This window comes from Copidosoma floridanum, unplaced genomic scaffold (assembly GCF_036245765.1).
Source record: "Copidosoma floridanum isolate Cflo_tuat_1 unplaced genomic scaffold, Cflo_Japanese_pri ptg000009l, whole genome shotgun sequence".
In the NCBI taxonomy this organism is placed as follows: Eukaryota; Metazoa; Arthropoda; class Insecta; order Hymenoptera; family Encyrtidae; genus Copidosoma; species Copidosoma floridanum.
In genome coordinates, this window is record NW_028321886.1 from 3427638 (window position 1) to 3449288 (window position 21651).

At 31.8% G+C, this 21651-nt stretch overlaps 5 protein-coding genes across 5 annotated transcripts; all 5 read right to left on the bottom strand.

Moving 5' to 3' along the window:
* Positions 1–413: 413 nt before the first annotated feature.
* Positions 414–1388, bottom strand: LOC149375240 (uncharacterized). The gene is made up of 5 exons (XM_089589731.1): positions 1306–1388; positions 1132–1222; positions 917–1056; positions 554–686; positions 414–467 (listed from the first exon to the last, which is right to left on the bottom strand). Exons 1-5 carry the CDS (start codon positions 1386–1388, stop codon positions 414–416), a joined length of 501 nt encoding a protein of 166 aa, XP_089445857.1.
* Positions 1389–7730: 6342 nt separating this feature from the next.
* On the bottom strand, positions 7731–10153 carry LOC149375241 (ER lumen protein-retaining receptor 3-like). Its single transcript, XM_089589641.1, has 3 exons — positions 9935–10153; positions 8599–8791; positions 7731–8479 (listed from the first exon to the last, which is right to left on the bottom strand). Exons 1-3 carry the CDS (start codon positions 10023–10025, stop codon positions 8032–8034), a joined length of 732 nt encoding a protein of 243 aa, XP_089445767.1. The 5' UTR covers positions 10026–10153; the 3' UTR covers positions 7731–8031.
* Positions 10154–10869: 716 nt separating this feature from the next.
* LOC111642874 (ER lumen protein-retaining receptor) lies at positions 10870–13242 on the bottom strand. Its single transcript, XM_089589732.1, has 4 exons — positions 13065–13242; positions 11669–11858; positions 10999–11506; positions 10870–10890 (listed from the first exon to the last, which is right to left on the bottom strand). The coding sequence occupies exons 1-4, from the start codon at positions 13156–13158 to the stop codon at positions 10870–10872; spliced, it is 813 nt and encodes a 270-aa protein (XP_089445858.1). The 5' UTR covers positions 13159–13242.
* A 615-nt stretch (positions 13243–13857) lies between these two features.
* Positions 13858–16406, bottom strand: LOC106646351 (ER lumen protein-retaining receptor 2-like). The gene is made up of 4 exons (XM_023392112.2): positions 16105–16406; positions 15009–15201; positions 14221–14719; positions 13858–13996 (listed from the first exon to the last, which is right to left on the bottom strand). The coding sequence occupies exons 1-4, from the start codon at positions 16274–16276 to the stop codon at positions 13949–13951; spliced, it is 912 nt and encodes a 303-aa protein (XP_023247880.2). The 5' UTR covers positions 16277–16406; the 3' UTR covers positions 13858–13948.
* Positions 16407–18629: 2223 nt separating this feature from the next.
* On the bottom strand, positions 18630–20938 carry Fitm (acyl-coenzyme A diphosphatase Fitm). Its single transcript, XM_014358286.2, has one exon. It carries the CDS (start codon positions 20678–20680, stop codon positions 19508–19510), a length of 1173 nt encoding a protein of 390 aa, XP_014213772.2. The 5' UTR covers positions 20681–20938; the 3' UTR covers positions 18630–19507.
* Between the last annotated feature and the right edge of the window lie 713 nt (positions 20939–21651).

The window sequence follows — 21651 nt, forward strand, 5'->3', positions numbered from 1 at the left end:
AACATTAATTGTATACTTTGTTCCTAAATAAGATAATTTCCCATTACAAAATTCATATTTATTCATACTTAAAAACAAGCGTATATTTTTTTTAATTTCAGAATTTTACGTAAAATCATTATCAACAAATATTTTCCGAAAATTATTGTTACGAGGGTTAAAAATAAACTACCAATGAACTAACTTTTTTACTGCAAAATTATTTCAATTAATAAAATAATATGGAAAATTGGTTGCGTTAATCCTAAAAATGAAGCCAAACAATAAATCAGGATTGTCTTCTGTATCAAATAGGTCATTTATGGAATTGGTAGTAAATGTTTTTCGTTGCAGGTTCTTATTAAATTTATTTTTTATTACGTGCAAATTAACACTGTTTATTTATAATACTTCTAAAAAGACAATGGTTGGTATTAATCTCCAAAAGAAGATATAACCGTGACATAAGATAGTGTTGTTTTGATAATCTAAAAGTAAAAATCGTGTTTTATTTTTTTTTGTACAATCACCATATTTTAACGTATAGTTTGCTTCATAACAAACGAATACTTACGACTCCAAAATTGTAAAAATTCATCTCGTAAAAATTTCCAGCCAATAAACTTGTTGGTTTTATACAACGCATCATCATTATTCTCAATAAAATTTTGGCTTTTTCAGGTATTTCGTACCACTCGTTCATGTACCTAAAAACAAATATTGTCATGTATAATATTAAATAATATAGATGAAATTGTACATCACGTATCTAGGAAGAAAAAGTAGCCTTTGGCTTTAATGCCAATAAACGTTTTGCTTTTCCTTCCTTGCAGCGCATACGATGTTTTACCATCCATCAGCTACAAAGTGGTTTTTTTAGTTATCACTTTAAGCTTAGAATGGTAAAAAAATTATTTTGGTATAGGTGGAAAAGTACGTAGATGTGTATAAATCGTTGCTTTCGTTTGTCAACATTTGAGCCTGCCAGCTAAGGTTAAATAGGTAAAAGGCATTGCCGAACAGGATTAAAATCATCCTAAGGAGATTGACCATGTCACCTTCTACGTATTGCATAATCTAAAAAGTAATCACCTTTTATTAACAAAATAATGTTCATAATAGTAAAAAATTTTTTTATTTTATTTAACATACTATAACTGAACCGAAGCTAAGAAACACAACGCATCCCAAAATTGATAAAGTAAATATATGATCATACGTGGATTGAATTAGATTTGTAAATCTATAAAAAAAAAATATATATATGTTAGTTTGTAGTTATACTTCAATACATGATTACATTAATAAATTTAATAAAATCTCAACTCTAATGATCTATTGTGTAGTTTAATGGCCGAAATAATTTTACGGTAAGCGTAATCTTCGGTTGCTGACTTTTTTGTAGCCATTTTCAATCGGTACCTAAAATTTAATTATCTTTGAAATATAGAAAAACTATTTGTGATGATAACTACAAGCTGTTAATGGTGATTAAGAAATTTTTTATGTTTATTATGATAACTTCTATCTACTAAGATCTGAGAGTGTGACGCTGCGGAAAATGCTATTGCAGAAGTTTGGTAGTAATTTGTTAGCATGCAAAATAAAATATTTTTTTACACCACAAATTAAATGTTTCATTCGTTGTTATTGTTATATCATCACGGAAGAAATACAGTGATGGTATAAAATAGAACTTACTTAACAATGTTTATAATTCCAATATTATGGTGTATAACGGAAATATAAACTCCTTCCATTGCTGTCAGAATCATGACACCAATTAGATAAGTGATGGATGTGAAAAAATAAACTTCGTAATAATAATCATATGGGTCGAATGGATATCGAGCGTTAACAATCAGAATCTTCGATCGTGACTCGTTTAATGGATAAACATAATCTAAGAATACAGGCATTAATATCATTTCATTGAAACCAAAGAAAGCCACAATTAAGTATCCTGAAACGATTTCACATTTATGTTACGAGTTTCATTTTATCATTGGGAATGAAACTGTAAAAATTTACCAAAGTAAACATAAAATCTAAATAGTCCTAATTTCACATTTTTCACTATTATTTTTTTTTCATCTTCATCCTCTACTGATTCCCACAACTTCATCGTGACCCCGTACAAGTTAAACATCTGTGAAATTGGTCCAAGCGTTAAAAAGTGACAATAATTTTTTTGTTTAATTAATATTTTAAACTAACTTTTTTTTCACTGTACAGTATGTAGACAAATTTCAGAATTATTGCTGAAGCATACAGGAAACCGCAAATGTTTTCTATACAAAGGTTTAAATTTTTACTACAATACATACGGATTGTAAATAGCTAAAAATAATATTTATGTTTATTATTGAAGGAAATAGTTATAAATATTATTTATTGTAAATAATGTATTAAACTAAAAATAGTTAAGACTTACTACTGCACTCGAAATTAAAATGTTTTCATGACCAATATTGTAATTACTTACGTGCGGGAAACAAATTACGCTAATCATAAAAATCTCTACACACTGTTTTATTATTTGGTTCAACCGTGATCTTGGCGGCCACATTCCAACCAACTCCAACAAATCCTTATGAAACTTGAAGTACTTATGAATTTTCACTTTTTTTACTTCTCTCAGATCCATATTGACAGTTCGTCTCGGGAGTTTTTTTAGGTTTTACATATACTGTGTCAGCCTTCACGTAAGAACATCGATTGCGTTAAAATTCTTGGGAGCTATAATTTGCACATGCGTATTATTTACTCTGGCACGTATCTAATATTTATGTGCTCTATAGAAATAGTTCAAGCTGCAGAGAGATTCCTAAAACTTGATACCTTGGGACGAAAATTTCTTGGAAAACGTTAAAACTAATGCAACACAATTCAAATTCTGTTTTTTTTTTTTTTTTTTTTTTTTTTTTTTTTTTTTTTTTTCTAGCTAACAAAGTGAAGTACTTGTGAACAAAAGGAACGAGTAATATTTTACAGCCATGAAAAATTTTTTCTGCTGATAGAGAAGTGTAAATACACTTTTATTATTGTTATTGTTATGAAAGAAAAGAAAAATTACATTAATAAATTAATTGGACTTAATATTTTTTTTATTAAGTAAAAAATTAGCAGACAAATTTTTCCATTAGGTTTACCCATTAGAATAAGAATTATTTATTACAAGAAGATTACAGTACAGTAAATAACTATTAAGTAATATTTTTCGTTGTCTTGAAAAGACTAATATAAGGAAATTCCAATTCGTGACTGGTGCAATAATTTGTTTTAAAGTAAGAAACACATCAAAATAAAAAGTTGGATAAATGTAAAAAGTTCAAAAAATACTAGTAACTGTCAGTTTGAAGATTATTTATTGTCCCTATGAATTAGCAGCAGTTTTTAACTTTCACTATTTACGTTTTACGTGTAATTTTTCAATGTAATAGAAAAAAAATAACAAAAGCTTCATTAAATAATGTTTGGGTCTTCATTACACAGATATTAGATGTAGTTTTCGTTTCCATGCGCTGACACGCACCTGTATTACTTATTATATACTAGTTAATTTTCTGATTCATTTTAAATCATTGTGAATTACGAATAAGTATTTCTTTAAATATGCAGTATTTACATTATTTATAAAGATGGAAAATAAACCAACATTGAGTAGCAAAATAATGATAATATTAGTAAATTTTTTAGATTTTCCTCTCAGGTTTTTTTAACATCTTACTAATATATAAAGCAAAGTCGCTAAAACCGTTGTAATCGCTAACCGCGAAAACTACTGAACCGATTTTGCTGAAATTTTGCACACTGATTCATGATACTTCCTAGATGGTTTTAGTATAGTTTTTGTCTTAAAAAATTTAATAACAATAGCAATAAATGAGCTCAAAGTTTTGCAAAAATACGCCAGCTTTTCACTTTAGTTCAGTAAAATCCGCTAGGTGGCGTCGACATAAAATCGAAGCTACCTGCAACATAATTAAATAAGTGTGGTTATAATAGGCCGGAGCGTATCGTAAGGTCTACAGTGAAGCTTCGGCAGATCATCAAGTTGTTCAGAGAATACTGGTGAAAGTCCTGCAGCTGGGTATCCCGGTTACGGACGACACTCTTCTCTTAGGGGGAACGGACCCAAGTGTCCCTTCACCCTGAATCTCGACGAGTGCGATCAAAGAAAAATAAATTAATTCCAACCGATGCCGTCTCTGCCAGAATACCAGGAGACATATCTAGCCAGAGCACGATCTGCACCAACTCTTCAGAGTTGTGTGGCAGTCCCACCATCCCATCTGGTGTAGTTGAAGAATTTGTGGCTACAAATGTAAGCAAGGAAAAACAGCTCTGATGGCCACGGGAAGCCACAACGGCTACCTTCTTGGTAGTCGCGTCCCCAACGCGCTTACCCACATGTTTCCGTCTAAAGATGAGCAATTGAGCAGTTAGTTATCCAGGGAACGACCCGAGACGAGATATTCTTTGGTCAGCGGCGTACCTCCCTCCATCACAGTCTCCGTACATCGAGACTCCCAGGGTAAGAATCAAGCAACCCGTAGCCAGCTCTTCATCATCAGAAATAATAATAAAGAATAGCCTGGAAGTTTCACCACTGGCGCTTTTTAGGGCCATTATAAGTATTTACGTTCCCTACTTAACCATCAATTTCATCGGTTCTTTTTAGGGGCCACCTTAGTGTAAACTACCTTGCCAACAAATACATTTTTATTACCATTTCCGGAAGCGATTCGTCAACTAAAAGACTATATTAACTAAAGACGGGCACTATTAAACCAAGTCAGCTATTCACTGGCAGACGTCACCTGCGGAGTTGTTCTTCGCAAGGCTGGGAAACCCGGTGACCGACGACTCTATATTACCCTCTCGACTCTAAGCATTCAACCAGGAATCACTGATCCTCTCCAAGGTCTGCGCTGGGCAAACCTATAACAGCTATAAAGGAAAAAAAAACTTGAGCCAACGGAACAGCCTCCACTGGACAAGTATCACTAACCAATCTCCCCACCTAAGATCACCAAAACAACTAAATCTGCAAAATAAAAAAGGTGCTTTAGACACCAACGTCTTTGACGTTATACCGGGAGACGTTGGGAAAGAGCACTACAACTAGCCCCAAAGCTTTGGACTTTGTAATTTTTCTCCTAATCAGTCTGGGTCTTCAACAGTAAGCCAGAGAAGATCACCCTGAGGTATCCAGGCAGTCACAATTGCTGTTAACTGCAGTCAAAAAAGAGTTAACTTAAGAAGCTCACCGGTCTTTTTTAGGGCCATCGGACGTCGAACTACCTTGCCAACAAATGTATTAAAATTAACAAAGTTGACTGAAAATAGCCTTTAGGGGTCATAAAAGTCGTAAGCATACCAATAGTCGCAAAAGGGTATATTGGAAAGAAAACCTCAAATGTATCTAATGAATACAATTTGAGGCGTCAAGAAACTGACGCAGAAAATTTATCGAGATTGAAACAGCAGCGTCAAAATCGTCAACTTAAGAGTCCATTACGTGAGAGATCAGCTTTTCATTGTACCCTCACAGCAATCTCTGAAATCTTTAAAGATCCTACTTCAGATTTTTTAATGAGTAGAAAATGTATTTGTGTTTTTGTGGCAATAAAAATGTTGGGTTTAAGGTCCAGGACTTTGTTGCTCTGGTAATAAAATTGTGAGATATGAGAAAAAACAATTTTTTTTTAATATAAATTTTTTGGGGGTTTTAAATCTTAACAGCTTTAAAAAATAGCCCTTTTCGTGAATTACACAGAAGAAACCAAATCAACAACTTCTTATAGCCATCGATTATTTTATGGCATAAAGAACGCACAGTCCTTTTCAGCATAATTATTTTTTTGAATTTGTACACCTTATTATTTGACCAAATAAACTATATGGATTCCGAAAAAATATGTTTTTAATAAGAAGATTTTTGTTCTGAGATGTATCGGGAATATGTGTAAAATTTTCTAACTAAAAATGTTTCACATTACGTGTCAACACACTACGGTGTTTTATTTAGTAAGTCTCGGGCGAAGCCGAGACGGGGGGCTGCTAGTACTAATATAAAACTACACCGCAGCTGAGAAACACAACACACCCAATGATTGAGAAAGTAAATAATATATAATCATACTTGGATTGTATTAGATTTGTAAATACATTAAAAATAAAATTTACTAGTTATACTTCAATACATATTTGTATTATAAAATTTAATGAAATCTCAACTCTAATGATCTATTGTGTAGTTTAATGGCCGAAATAATTTTACGGTAAGCGTAATCTTCGGTTGCTGACTTTTCTGTAGCCATTTTCAATCGCTAGCTAAAATTCAATTATCTTTGAAATATAGAAAAAATATTTGTGATTATTAGTATTGATTACAATTTATATATGGACATAAAACTAATACTGCATGGGGGCACTCTGAATGGCTCAACCAAATTTTCGCACTGTTCTTCTTTTCGCTTTCGTAGGTAAATGTAGATATTTGATTTTAGGAAAATCAAAAAACTACTGCGGTGTGGACGAAACACCCTGTAATTTTTCAATTTCGTGTAATTTTATTCTCACACGGGGATACACGTTTTCTCACTTCAGAGAGTGTTGTATGAATGTACTAAAAAATTATCTAATAATAAATTATTATTTTATCTATAAAATATAAAGCATGCTCAGTTGGTCTTCGGTTATCACATTTAATGTGCAGTATGACGAGGGAATTCTTTACCGTAAAATCGTTTGTAAACATATTTATCTTTTATAACAATTCCATGAGTAAGTTCGAACATGTATTTTGCATTAACTTTACTTTTTTATTCCTTTGTTTATACGTACAAGTATTACAGCTATTTTTGAGATGGCCCAACCTCACTCGATTTGAATTGTAAATACATAGAAATAATACTTTTATTGACAATGCTATGAGAAAGTAATGAACTTTACTTGGAAGCAAACAATTTATTCAAGTAACAACCATAAAAACTTATTGTTGTACTAGAAAGTAAAATTTTCCAAAAATAATTTTTTTACTTCTCTCAGATGTATATTGACAGTTCGTCTCGGGGTTTTTTTTAGGTTTTACATACTGTGTTAGCCTTCACGTGAGAACATCGATTGCGTTTAAATTCTTAAGAGCTATAATTTGTACATACATATTATTTACTCTGGCGCATATGTAATATTTATGTGCTCTATATTAATAAAAAGGTATTTAGTAAATAAAATTTTTTTAACAGCTATTGAAAGACTTGGCAAATTTTAATTACTGATGAAATGCTTGATTTTTTAGTAAGAATTATCATAGTTAAATGAATGTAAAAGTTTTTAAAAATAGTGATTGGCAGTATAGAAAAAAAAATTAATGTTTATTAATTAAAGGTGGTGAAGTTCTGTTAATTAAATTTAAAATAAAATTTTTTTTATGACATACAAAAAATTGGATAATTTATGAAAATATAATTTTTCGTTATTTATATATATAACAACACGGACCTACATTATTTATCTTAGGCAACTACAATTTCTGATTTACTTTAAATTAACGTAAAGTACAAATAATACTTTGTAAATTTTACAGTATAATTGAAAAAATGTAAGAATAAAATTTATCAATGGACATTCTTTGTTCTAAACTTAAAATTAAAAAAAAAATTATCTGGTTTAAAAAGTATTTTAAAAATATAATTTTTTCTTAACGACAGCACACACTGGCACATATATTATGTATGTATATTTGTTTTATACGGCGTACAAATTATATTTTTTATCTCTGTACATGCGAGAAAGTAGCTATATATTTCTCTTACTCGTAACTATGTTCTTAGTAAATGTATGGATGTCAAAAAACTACTCTTTCAGATAAATCTGTACACAAAACTCAACGACTTGCAATGCAAAATGCGATTATCATCTTTTTTTTTTTTTAGTTTTTCATCTCACAGCAAAAAGCATTGCGAGGAAGCCTTGGATGTTTGTGTCAAACGTTGAACGTACTCGTGGTAACGAAAAAAAAAAAAAAAAAAAAAAAAAAAAAAATCAATCCTCCAGCAAAGGTTCGATTTTCTTGGCGTCTTCGGTGCCGTTGGCCTGGACGATCGTCAAAACATCTGGCTGAATGATGATTTGACTCTCGAGGTTCACGTATTGGGTTTTGAATATAACTATCATCCAAACGAAGTAGCTGCAGTAGATGACGAATTGGACTATTCCGGTAGCGACGACGACGTAATTACCGATGTGCTCCAATGCCAAAAACTGATAGGCCCACTGGGCCACGTAGAAGGTGCGAAAGCAAGCGAGTAGGCCGACGTAAAACAGCAGCGAACTTCCGACGTAGCGGGAGCGTATTGTAAATTGAATTTGGGGAAAAATGGCGAAGGTTTCGAGAAATACACTCGTGTACCAAAGCACCTCAAGGGGTTCCCATTTTTTGTAAGAGGCCAGCAGAGCCAACACTATTGATACGCCAATCAGCAGCTCGAACCTGTGAAAATGTTCGAGGTTATTAATAATGCGAACGTTTAATCGTTTCTATTATAATCATAATTAACGTGCCTGTAGTGCCGCGAGTGATTACACATGAACGAGCGATTGTTTGTTTACCTGAACGTGTCGTACTCTTGATTGTAACTTTTTTTAAAAATCACCACGATGGAGGTGACGGTGAGATATATGACGAACAAATAAATGATCTTGATAACGAACGACAGTAAGGAAACTTGCAACTCGAGCGGCAAATCGAGGTATCTCATAGTAAATACCAAAGCAAAGAGTATTTGAGTTTTTCCACTGATGCCTGCGAAAAAAAATCACCCAGTTTGCGTATATCGTATCGTCATTATGTCGATTTCGATTGATTGATTGATGTACGAGTCTGGCATGGGCTTACTTTTTTAATTAAAACGACCGATATTTTTAAATAAATGAATAATTTATTTAATGAAGTATACTTTTTAGGTACATTTTTTTTTAATTTGGAAATTAGTATATATTAGGAGAGCAGCTTTAATATGTATCAATAAACATTTATTTACTTATCATTAATTCGTTATTTTTTAAATAAATAAATAATTGTTAACACAATTTTTCACATTTTTTCAAAATTTTCATAATTAAAAAAAAAACAACTTTACTACTGTATTAATACAATAATTAAAATCTATGTTTGATAAACGTCCTGAAAGGACATTCACTGGCATATACTACTATGCTATTGAAGAAAGCGGTACTACAGGATGGTTTGTCTTAATTTTTGAGATACAATTGTATTTTGGGTATTAAATATTGTTTTTAAATTGTATTGTGCCATAATACATTGCTTATAATTGTTCAGTTACTAAATATTAAAATATTCATTGAAACCACAACTAATAAACGTATATAAACTCATTCCACTGATAATTTCGGCACCTTTGTATATACCCAATACATGCGGTTTTGTAGAAGGTATATATTTATATTCATATATTATCTGCCGTATGATTTTATAGAAGTAGGTATAACTTCTTACTTGGGTACCCAAGCACCCACTGTCCACTGGTTTATTACGAGCGCAAATCTTACGAATTTTCGAATGCTGACTATCCGATTCCTTGAAATTTCTAGTTTTCAAGAGTTGACATCATTTATAGATGAAACAACACTTTCAAAGGTTGAACACATGTCTCACTCGTTTCACGTCTGGCGTATTAATTGCCTATGGTTTCGGGGAGATCGTGGGAGATGTGTGATAAAAAGATTGTATTATCTTATCTCAGTCGGTTACAATAAAAGTGAACTTTGAGCTTGGAATTGTTGTTTGGAAAATGCGAAACAAAGTACGATTGTTCGCGCTCGAATTATAATAACGTATCACCGATTTTCCCGGAATGCCGAACCATTGTAATAATAATTTTAATTTAATTTTAAAAAGCAACAATAAATTGTAAATGTTACTTACCCGTACAATCGGCAGTACATATGATTTTCAAAAAGAGGACAGTAATAGCGACGAATTGCAACAAAATTCCAATATTTTGATAATCGTTCATATTTTCTTGCAATTGTTTTCGACAATAATCGAAATTACATATAAATTGAAATTCAATACAACGAAAGAATGATTAGCGATATGCAAAGTAAGTACATGCCCGAGCATGGTAGCCAACAACAATGCGCGATCGGCTCGACTAGCAGCTCGATCTGTCTTCTTCTCTCTCTCTCTCTCTCTCTCTCTCTAAAAAAGTTATAAGTATATATATGTATCCGCAGTACAACACGGTACTCGGTGTAGTGATAAGTAAGTACAAGTACAGCGAGACCTCGCTCAAGGATTATCCAATCAGTACGGCGCATCTACCGCGCAGAATCCATCCATCAGTACAGTCTCTCCCGGCTATACGTAATTGAGCAATCAAGTGCTCCTCCGCAAATTTCATTCAATGGACGAAACTTTGTAATGAATCATGAACTTTTTTTCGACTAAATATAGCATTGCCGAGTGACACTTACACTGCTGTATCGTTCAACAATTTGCATCGTTCAACAACTCCCCGTGAACAATTAAACAAAGTAAAAAATTTACTCGTTCACTTCTCATTTTTGTGCATAATCGACTCGGTCTCCCAAAAATCGTAGGCTCATCGCATTAGCTTGTAAATCATGAAAAAGGTTATGATGAGTAGGTTTTGTAAATTAATAAATGAAATTTACATTCCGAATTTGAATTAATGTTACAAAAAATTTTAACTGATAAATAATTTCAAACAATGAATGTACGTACTTTTATAAACAATTTAATACAAAAATTAATCAAATTTCATGTAAATAAAAAGATCTGACATCCATTGAAATGTTTAAACTAAAGTAGATTAATCAAAAGTTGATAAGGTACTCTTATTCTTTTAAGAGGTTTTCCTGTAAAAAAAAAAAAAAAAAAAAAAAAAAAAAGTAAAATTATGTAGTTGCATGGTACGAAAAAAATTTATTAAAAAAATCACAGAGTTGCAAGAATATGAAACAAACCTTGTCACAGTCCAAATTAGCCAAAATTGCCGGAGTCAGAACGATTGTACTTATATTGGAACTCAAATGACCGCTATTTGACATATCACCGTATTCCACGTTAGCTACATTCTTGTCATCGTTGTCGTAGTCATCCGAATTATCATCGGCTATAACTCTTTCTTCTAGAGATTCCCTTAGACTCAGTTTGGGAATTACTCTAATAAAAAAGTCACAATAAAGCATCAACTGTATGACCCCGCTAGCTTGAGTGTAGCGGTCGTATTGGTTACGTTCGTAATAGCGATATATCCAGTGAACAATGTAGAGCGCCTTGTAAGTGGCAAGGGCCATAATGTAGTAAATCATGTGCTTGTAAATGTATTTAGCTTTGGCGATAAAATGAAACTGCGGTACCATTGCCACTGCCTCAAGATACATACTGAATTGCCAAAGGACCTCCATAGTTTCAAATTCGTAGTTGACTAGCATCGCCATCGCAAGGCATGGGATTATAAGTCGTTCAATCCTGTGAGTTAACCAAAATTTGTTGTATTTTAATTTCAATTACTAATGTAATTTCTTAATAGATAAAAACTTTAAAAAATAAATAAATTACTTGTACGTAAACGTAAAAGTAAAAAAATTGTTTGCACATTTTTAATGATACTATAAAACTTTGAATCCTCACCTAAAGGTGTCATATTTATACTCGTAAGTTTTTCTGAAGAATAGAAATATTGTCAGTAATGTGCAGTATCCAAGAATAATATATAATACTTTTAGAATCGTGTTCTCTATCGATATGAATACAGTGAATAGGTCCAAATATCTCGTTGCATAAACCATCATGTACAAGAATTGAGCTTTTCCACTGACACCTGTGAAAATTATAAATTTTTAATATAAATAACAATTTTGAAGAAAATTTTAAAAATTAACAACACATTATCAATTATTTATTACTATTGTAATAATACTATTCAGTGTCCGATAACCGTCTACTATTTTTAATACCAGATTGTCAGCTAATTCAAGTGTTTTTTTAATAAAAACGTTGATGTATAATTATTGTATTTATTCATAATTATTGAATTACATCGAGTTTACAAAAATTTTATCTTTTTTTTTTTATCTCTGACATGCATCAAATATTACTAAAGTCTAGTTTCTCAAAGTAGAATAGAAATTGTGGTTTTCAAAAACAAAGTTCAACTTAATTAACTACCTAACCACGGAAAACTAGGATACACCGTGCATACATAGTTTCCGGTAATTTTTCATGATTATTGTTGTTCTTAGCCATAATTAATGAAATTATAAATAACTAATTTTCACCGGTTGGAGATGACGTTAAACAATAAAATATGAATGATGTAAAAAATGCCGAAAGAGGAATTTAAAAAAATATTCTTGTGTAATATTTTTAATGTACACCCGTTTAAATATGTATATGTATATTATACTATGTATGATGTGCTTCGTGCGATCTACATAATTATGACTATTAAATTATCACATACGTAGACTTTTTCTCATCTTATTATTAAAAGGCATACCAAACTATAAACAAAAAAAATGTTTTTGCAAATATTTTGATTTCATTTTATTTTAAAGCCAAATACAGTTTTTTGTCTAGTTCGCTTTTAAAGAATGCTACAAACATTTTGAACATTGTTCCTCTCGTTCATTTTAATATTATGTAGCATCAATTAAATACATCTGATTTTTGGAAAATCTTCCCAAACTAACCACGTGATGTGCCTCAACCAATAAAAAAACGCATCAAAAGCTTCAGTCACGCGATAATCAATCTTTGACGATATGATAAAAAAACAGATTATAGATAGGATGTACAAAATGCCAGATAAGTTGAACTATCTGCACCACAGACATACAAATGAACATAGATCGACTTGTTGAATCTCGTAAATTGACGCGATTTCAAAACTTCGGAAAATCGAACATTGGAATGATAAAAATGGTTTTCGTAAACTGTGAAAGATTAAAAAAAAATATTCGGCACATTTTCATCGCACTAAAGTATAAGATTCATACGAGAAAAATCCTTATCATGGCGTATGTACCTGCACAATTTCGGGTGGACCAGATCTTCACAAGTAGAGCAATGGCTGCCAATATGTGTAAATAATTTGCAACATTGTGTATTTCATCGGGCATGATTGTGACAACGTTTAAAGAAGTAGTCGTTTAAAAAATGTACTTTCACGCTACACGTGACACACTGGTGCTGACTGGCCCGAGTCTAAGTATCTACTGTCTGTCACTAAAGCTTTTCACGCGGCCAACGAACGTATATACGTGGGTGTATACATCCGACTTTGCCAACTGCACTGCATATACTGCGAACGTTTTTAAAATAGTTAGTACTGTCTATCGGCTAGATCTTTCAATTAATTAGTGGTAATTTTTCTTTTCATGTTGTAACTGTTTTTTTTTTTTTTTTTTTTTTTTTTAATCACTACAATACTCAAGTTGAAATATCTGATGAATATTAAGATATTTACAGGCCATTACAAAAAAAAATCTAATTGATGTATTTCCTAAACGATTTCGAGTCGACTGTCTGTATCAAGTTTACGTTTACCGATTTTTACGCTAGTTCTTGTACCACGTATGAGTTATTTTGAACTTTTTACTATGTTCTGATCAAATTTCGAAAAATCACGGTAAGAAATAACCTTAAAATAAGGTAGTGGTTTTTTAGGTCATCATTAGGAAGTATTCTATAGTAATAAAACATTTTGATTATTAATTACTATACAGCAGCGAGTTTCAAGTTCAAATGAGCGTCAATACGAAAAATTTGTTCTGAATTAAAAAAACTTACTAGGATAAGGATGAATCACATGATTTCATTTATACATTTTATTTAATAAATTTTTCAAAAACATTTGAAACATATTTATCATCGAGATAAAAAACACATCGTTGGTTTGACGATTTACGTTCAATATCTTTCTTCCTGTTTCATATTTGCTGGAGTGGCTGCATTGACCTAGAAAAAATTTTAATACCATTTGAAGATTATATAATGACAGTATTTGTTGCTTATTATATTTTCTTTCTTCAATTTTTCAGTAACAACTTATTTTTTTTTTTTTTTTACGCACTAAACATTAACATTTTCTGGTATGATGTGATTAAAACATTGTGTTCGAGTATGTGTACATCTGAGAGAAAAAAACGGACCAACAAAACTTTGATTAATTATCGGCGTACCTTATCTTCGCCAAGTACGAGCATAGAAGGCAGCAAAACAACGTCACACGAGTACCCCGTGGCAGGGGCAGCCGCGCTTCTCATAGCTTCGGATTCCTTGGGGTGAACATCGTGATTTTCCGGCTGATGCTCGTTTCCAGTCTCTACATCCCTGTTCATCGTCTCCTTGTAATCGCTCTGCTCGCGAGTGAAAAAATCGCAGTAAAATATCAGCTGAATGGCACCAGCGGCAACCGCAATTCGATCAAAATTGGATTCCACGTAGAAGTAGTTGTATACTTCGCTCAGTAGATGGAAGGATTTGTACAGTGTCAATAAAATTATGTAGTTGTAGATCGTCTTTTCGATTTTTTTTGCTTTCGAGCAAAAGTAAAGCTGGGGAATGATGACCATTGCCTCGAGAAAGACGCTGAACGCGCGAAAGACGTTGATGATATCAGTGCCATGGTTTACCAATTGGCACAACACTAAGCTTGACAGTACGAGTATGTCGAGTTTTCTGGAAAATTATGCAAGATTTGTAACCATTAGATCTGCTACAAAAATGAGAAATTTTTTATCGGAATAATCAGCTACAAGGTTTTTTTTTTACACATTTAAAAAAAAAATAAATTATTGATGGATTATATTCGATGATTTGATTGTTCAAAATATTTTTGTGGTATACTAATCGCAACAAAAATCGAAATAATAATTTTTGAATAATTTATTTCTATAGTTAAGTATTACAAAAGTATTGAAAAAAATGAAAACAATAGATTAATTACATAAATTATTGAACTACTTACTTGAAATTATCGTATTCTCTTTGACATGATTTTTTCGAGAAATACAGTAAAAAGGTAATGCTGTATGACATAAACAGCAAAATGATTTTTGTTAAATAACAACTCGTAGGGTCAATATAGTAACTCGAAATTAAGTCCAGAAATCTTGTAGTAAAAACTATCGAGTAGAGAAATTGCGTTTGACCACTAATACCTAAAAAAATTTAACACAAAATTAATGTTTACGTATGAATAAAACGAATTAAAATAACGCTAAATGAATAAATAACAAGAAAACAAAAAATTCCACACAAAAATACAACTCAAAGAAACATCTATAATTTTATTTTTGTTTTTTTAGACTTGAATATATTATTGAGTAGAATACAAAGAGATAAAAAACGTAGACCATTTCGATTGAAGTCAATTTTATATTGGAATCAATTTTATTTTAAATATAGTTAATACGTAGAACTTGTTTTTAGAAATTATAGTTTCGTTTATGAATTAAAAAATTAATCTGTGTCCCCAACAGGAAGATAATTAAATTTTTTTTTTTTTAAATTTGTTTATCTATGTTGGCAAATTTTTTTAAACTTGAAAAAAGAATGCGAAAATTATAAAAAATATTTTTGATTTTTTTTTAAGCTCAAGCAGTCGTTTAAAATATTGAAAAAAATGAAAAAAAAAAATTGTTAATCAGTATTACAAAAAAATTATAGGGTAATTCTATAGTGACATATATATATATATATATATCAATCAGAAAAAGATTTAAAAAATATTCGAGTATCGAAACAACGTATCGGTCAAGTTTATTACGCCAGGAAAAGTAGAACGCTAACCACCAAGCTATCAAATTTCTCAGTGGTACGATTGTAAGTAAAAGCAGGAAGTTAAGTACAGAACTGTAGACTTTTACAAATACCTGTGCCAACAATTAAATACCAGAGTAAGGTTATTTTTCAAAAAATATTCATTTCCTCGAGACACGTTTCAATTATTTTTTTACTTTACTTACTATGTACTGTTACGTTGGAAAGTACACGATTTTACAACACACACACACACACACATACACACACAGAGATATGAATCAATAATCGCAAAAACTTACCAGCATAATTTTGATACCAAAGGATTTGTATGAGTAGTGTCACTTTAGCACTTACTAGGAACCATAAGCCTACACTTTTTAATAATACTCCTATCAAGCATAGCATTTTGGTAAGGCAATAAGGGTCACCAACAACTTCGATCACTTCCATCGTTTCGTGAATTGCAGACATGTCTCTGGTGGACGTTTAAACATTAAAAATAATTCCCGATACTTGTACGAGTCGGTGTTCTGTCAGTGTCAGTAAGTCAGTTACTCAGTATACGCAGCATACAATAATGGTCGTTTCATCATTGTGACATATGCGAAATGCGAGTACAAATACGCACACGAGCGTGCATACGTGCACACTTACGCATACACTCAGAAAGATAAACAGCAAAGATAACAGATAAAGAAGTAACAAGAGCGCGATAAACGATCAAAAAGTTTTTTTTTCTTCATTTATTTTGTCACTTCTGTGTGCCATACAGATAAGAACTGTGCATCAACAATTATTTGCATTAACTATCACTTCTCTTCGCGTCTTCCTTATTTTCGAATTGTTAAGCCCAAAACTTTTGCATACGCATGCACGTACACAGCATGTCTACTTTCATATTGTGCAAAGCATCACTGTTGTAGACGATTAAAATTTTTTAATTAAAAAAAATTTTAGGTACAACTTAATGCTGACGTTACAATGGAAAAACCATATTTCTTCAAACACATTTCATGACAAATTAAAAAAAAACGTGGGTTTCCAAATGATGAAAGAACGCTAATGAAACGGAAATTCTGAGCCCACAACTTAGTTGAATTTTTACAACATGTACAGATTATTACCATGAGTTTCAAGTTTTCGATACTACACCGTTCGAATCGATAGTTAAAAATTATACCAAGATGGATAAGGTCACAGAAAACGACTGCTTATTTTATCTATATCTAAAATTAATAAAATTATCTTGATACATTCCGGTCCCCGAATAATATACAATACAGTTCGATATTAAGTGCTCAAGAATCGACCAAGTGATTTTGCAAAAGCGTTTAAATAAAAATTATTTTCATTAAAAAAAAAAAAATAAATAAATAAAATAAAAGATTCTTGTAACCTTACCGATCAATTTTTTGTAATACTACCTTTGTGCCAGCACTGGGTTAAAAAAAATTGAGGTACCCTGTACATCTTTGATGCTGTATATTGCTGTTCTTTTCCTCCACGTACAATATGCCTGTGAATCCTCATTTTTTTCTCTTCATTTCATTTTTTGTACTCATGAAAAGAAGCTAATAGAAAAATTAAATGTAATGTTATATTTAAAAAAAAAAAAAAAAAAATTAACAGCATTGCTGATAGCTTACTAGGTCTTAATTAACTATACTAATTATGTTCCCGGTAAGGAGACACACGTGTTGGCTAATCGCAGTTTAATAAATTTTAAAGAACTCATTAAGACAATGTTAAAATATTTTAAAAGAAAAAAAAATAGTAGTTTTCATCACCGGTGCTATTTTGTGCCCGGTATAGAGGGACTGCGGGGAACCCCGGTTGCATGCCACTTGTGTGGTGAACACTATTTTTTCTACCGAGAGCGCCGCAAACGTCTGAAGGTCAGAAGAAACGCCCTTAGGTTGGAAAAATATGATTTTAATTTCGCCGTCCAATATAGTTTGTCACAAGGATTACAATTTTTTTAATGAATTTAGAAAATTAATGTTAATCAAGGGAATATAGTCACCAGAATTTAGCGTTGATTCTAGCTCCAGCGTTAAATGCAAATGATCCTCAACTTAATCTACTTAATTAATTTTAATTAACATATACTATCTTTTTAAGTTGCATTAGACTATCGATGGTTTAGATCAACTCAAATTTCGAGTATAAGGGTTCGATGAAAGACAAGCTAAAAAATCAAACATTATTTCGTTATGAGTTATGTTTTGTTGTACATTTAAAAATAGCAAGATTTTATCTTTTCCTTTAATGGCGTATTTCTTTAAAAATCATAAAAAAAAAAAAATTGTTTTTTAATTCATTAAACGTGACTCGATATTTTTTTATTTACTTAATGGAAGTATCACTGAACTATTCCTTATGTAATTAACACTTTCGATAGTATAATTTTGTGCACGTATACTTGTCACAATCACCTGAAATGTGATTTAATTTTTTTCAATTGTATTAAATTATTCATAAAGTTATTTATTAATGACTTTATAAAAAGACGTATGATAATTTATAATTACAGTGGAAAACTGCAATTTTTCATTATGCAACTGTGACTTATGATTAAATCATATAATTATCCAAAAATGTACGCGATTACTTGTAAATTATTTTGTAGCAATTGTATACCTAATATTTTGCGATGTATGGCTCCTTGAGTGAATTTAATTATATTCTTTGTTTTGTTTTTGTGACAATAAATTAATTTATTAACATAAGATTGGTTTTGGCACAACATGTAAAGATACAATTAGGCTAAAATAATAATAGCATTATTCGTACCAAAAAATATTTTATTTATTACAAACTTCAATCGAATTGATCAATGTATAAATATATTATACAGGAAAATTGTTACAAGTATAAATTTTTAGCACACAGTGATTACACACGATTATATACATAGGTATTCAACACTGCAAGTAACAGTCAGTCATGGGGTAATTAATGAAGCAAACGCTTCATCAAAATTAATTGTAAAAATACACAAGAAATCTACAGTAGGTGCATATGCTCTAGTATGAATACTATGAATGGCATTTACATCGATTAATAAATAAAGCAAATGATAATTGTTTTGCAATGTAGACTCGCTTCTAATTTTATTTTATCATTATCTGAAAATTTGGATGACCAGAGTATAAAAAAAAAAAATTTAAGTATGCAAATTTTGTTTATTAGAAATCCGATTTTGCCCTCAAATCGAATTTGTTACTACAAATAAATGCTGCAGTGTACGTTATTTTTAAAATAAAACATACATTACTATTAGTAGGTCAGTGCAATACACCTAGAGTAAACACTTCTTGATATCTCAAAACTAATAACTTTTTGTGAGCAGTACTAAAAGTTGATATTTCATAATGCTCATCAAACAAAAAATCCGTTGGAGTTTGAATAAAATTTGACACAATTAATGACATTGATTAACACATGGATAAAAATTGCACAAAATAATAACAATTAAAACTAATAAATTGTAACACATCAACAGAAATAAAAACTTTGTTTGTAATAAATTTACTTAGCTCCAATTTTTTAAGCAAAGGTAATATCATAACACCAAAATAAAACCCTGTTAATAAATATAAATCTATCCTTGATCCATAACTAGATGATGTCCAATTTCAAAAATCTGAAGTAAATTTTTTTTACTATACACCCTTTTGTACTAAAATATCCCTTAAAACATCAATTTCTCCTATATATTAATTCTGTATCAACATCTCTTGTTTTTGAGTCATTCTTCTCAAGTTCGTCCCTGCAGGTTTTTATTGGCATACCCATGAAAGTCGGACCTCTGTTTGATAAAGAACGTTTTGGCTTTGGTATGTTATTCTTTTCTTTAAGTTCATTATACTTGAAAATTCCTTCACCTGGCATCACCATACCCAACAATGGTAGTCTAAACAACCAATAGTAGCTGACATACCATGTCAGAATAGCTGCAACACCACCCATAAACTTTTCAATCATAATGTGATAATACAAAATAGTAGCAACAAGCATCACATCCCAAATGACTTGCTGGATTGTCATGGCAATGAATAATCCTCTTAAGTACGGTGTCAAAGCTTCATAAGCCTTTTTCAAAAAATTTAGATCTATATCTGACAAATTTCGCAAACATCCTGTGGTGTTTTCTGTGGATGACTTCCTATTGTACTCTTCATTCATAATCAAGTTCTTGATACCTTCCCACCCAAGCAGAGAATAGCCTTCTTCTGACAAAATTAAGCTAGAGTAAATAATAATAAAGGCATGACCAGAGATGTCAATGCTGCTCCAGAATTGTCCAGCTTGGAGACACTTGGATTTTGTATGCAAACCACGATCCCTCGTCCCCAAACAGCGCCCATAGTTGGTTTCCACATAGCGGAAAATATTCATCCAGAGCATCCAAGCAGCTGTGGCAAAGGCCAACCGAACGAGGTGTTTTATAAGAATTGAGCGCCTACCGCAACCTATCGTGTGTGCCGTGAGAATTATCCAGGGCGCAGCAGTCGCGAGAAGCCAGCCCCAGGCCCACTTGATGAAGAATCTGTTTAAAAAGTTGTTGGATTTGGCGAAATAGGTATTGGGTACTGACACAACATCCGCTATGATGGAGCCTACAAATATCGCCGCGAAATATATGACAGCCTTGAGTCGTGGATCGTAAAGCAGGGACTTCTTGCAGACGTGCAAAATCATCGTCACCAGGACAAGGCTTACGGAGCTTGGAGCAGCTATCGGCCGTGTGCCGCCTCGGTCCTCCTGCGTGGAGTTTGGCCGAAAGTTAAAATTCGTTGTGAAAACATTGTTTTTCGCCGCTGAGCTGCTCGGCAAGCCTCCCGCGGAGTGTATCGATTTGCGCTTCGACATTCGCGGAGTATCTTTGTATAACCTGTACGGCTGTAAGCTGTAACCCTTTCTTTCACTGCACTCTGCGGTACACGCATACAAGCCTTATTTTCTTCAACGCCAAACTTAATAAAGAATTAAATAAGAATCTAATGTGTTGTACGAGGAAAAAGTAACAAACTGCACTCACAAATTTTACTTTTATTTTTTGTTATTTTTATCTTGGAACTTTGATGTTGTCACACAGAATGCAGACGACGCAGGCTAAAAGTAGACGACGACGGGCCCTGCATCTTCAAAATACATTATAATTTCAAATAAGTTAATTCAAGCGGCGTTACCACCACGACCTACCGACCTACGTAACTTTACATCAGCCTCTGATTTTATCATTCTGGTAGAGAGAGCACGGTGTAAGATGTACGTAAAGTTATGTGTAGTAATTAAAGTAATTACTACTAAGTAATTAAAGTAATTACTACTAAGTAATGCCATATGGTCGATTTTATTAAACCATGTGAATGTCTATATTTTTGGAGGTAGACTTTTTGGTAGAAAATAGATTGTAGTAGAAAAGGTCTAGAGTATTGTAATTTTGTAAATATTGTCAATTTTATGAGCCATATAAGATATGTAGAATATTGACGGTTTTGGAGGTCGATTTTGAGGTATAAGATAAATTGTAAACTTACCGCAAGTAGCACAAAAAATGTTCACTTTTTTATTTATATCCATAAGATTCGTTGCGGCTGGTTTATAACTAATAAAGTGACTTTACTGTAAGTAGCAATAATTATTTTGGATCAGCGCCATCTAGCGGTCTTTATTATTTGGCCAAAAGTGGCTCCTAAAATTCTACATCAGAGCATTCAGGATTAGAGCCATTTAGTCAATTATAAACCAGCCGCAACTCATGACGAAGCTATAAAATGAAAAAAAAAACGATACGTGTGTTTTTGGCGGCAAATTAGCAATCTATCTTATGCTTAAAA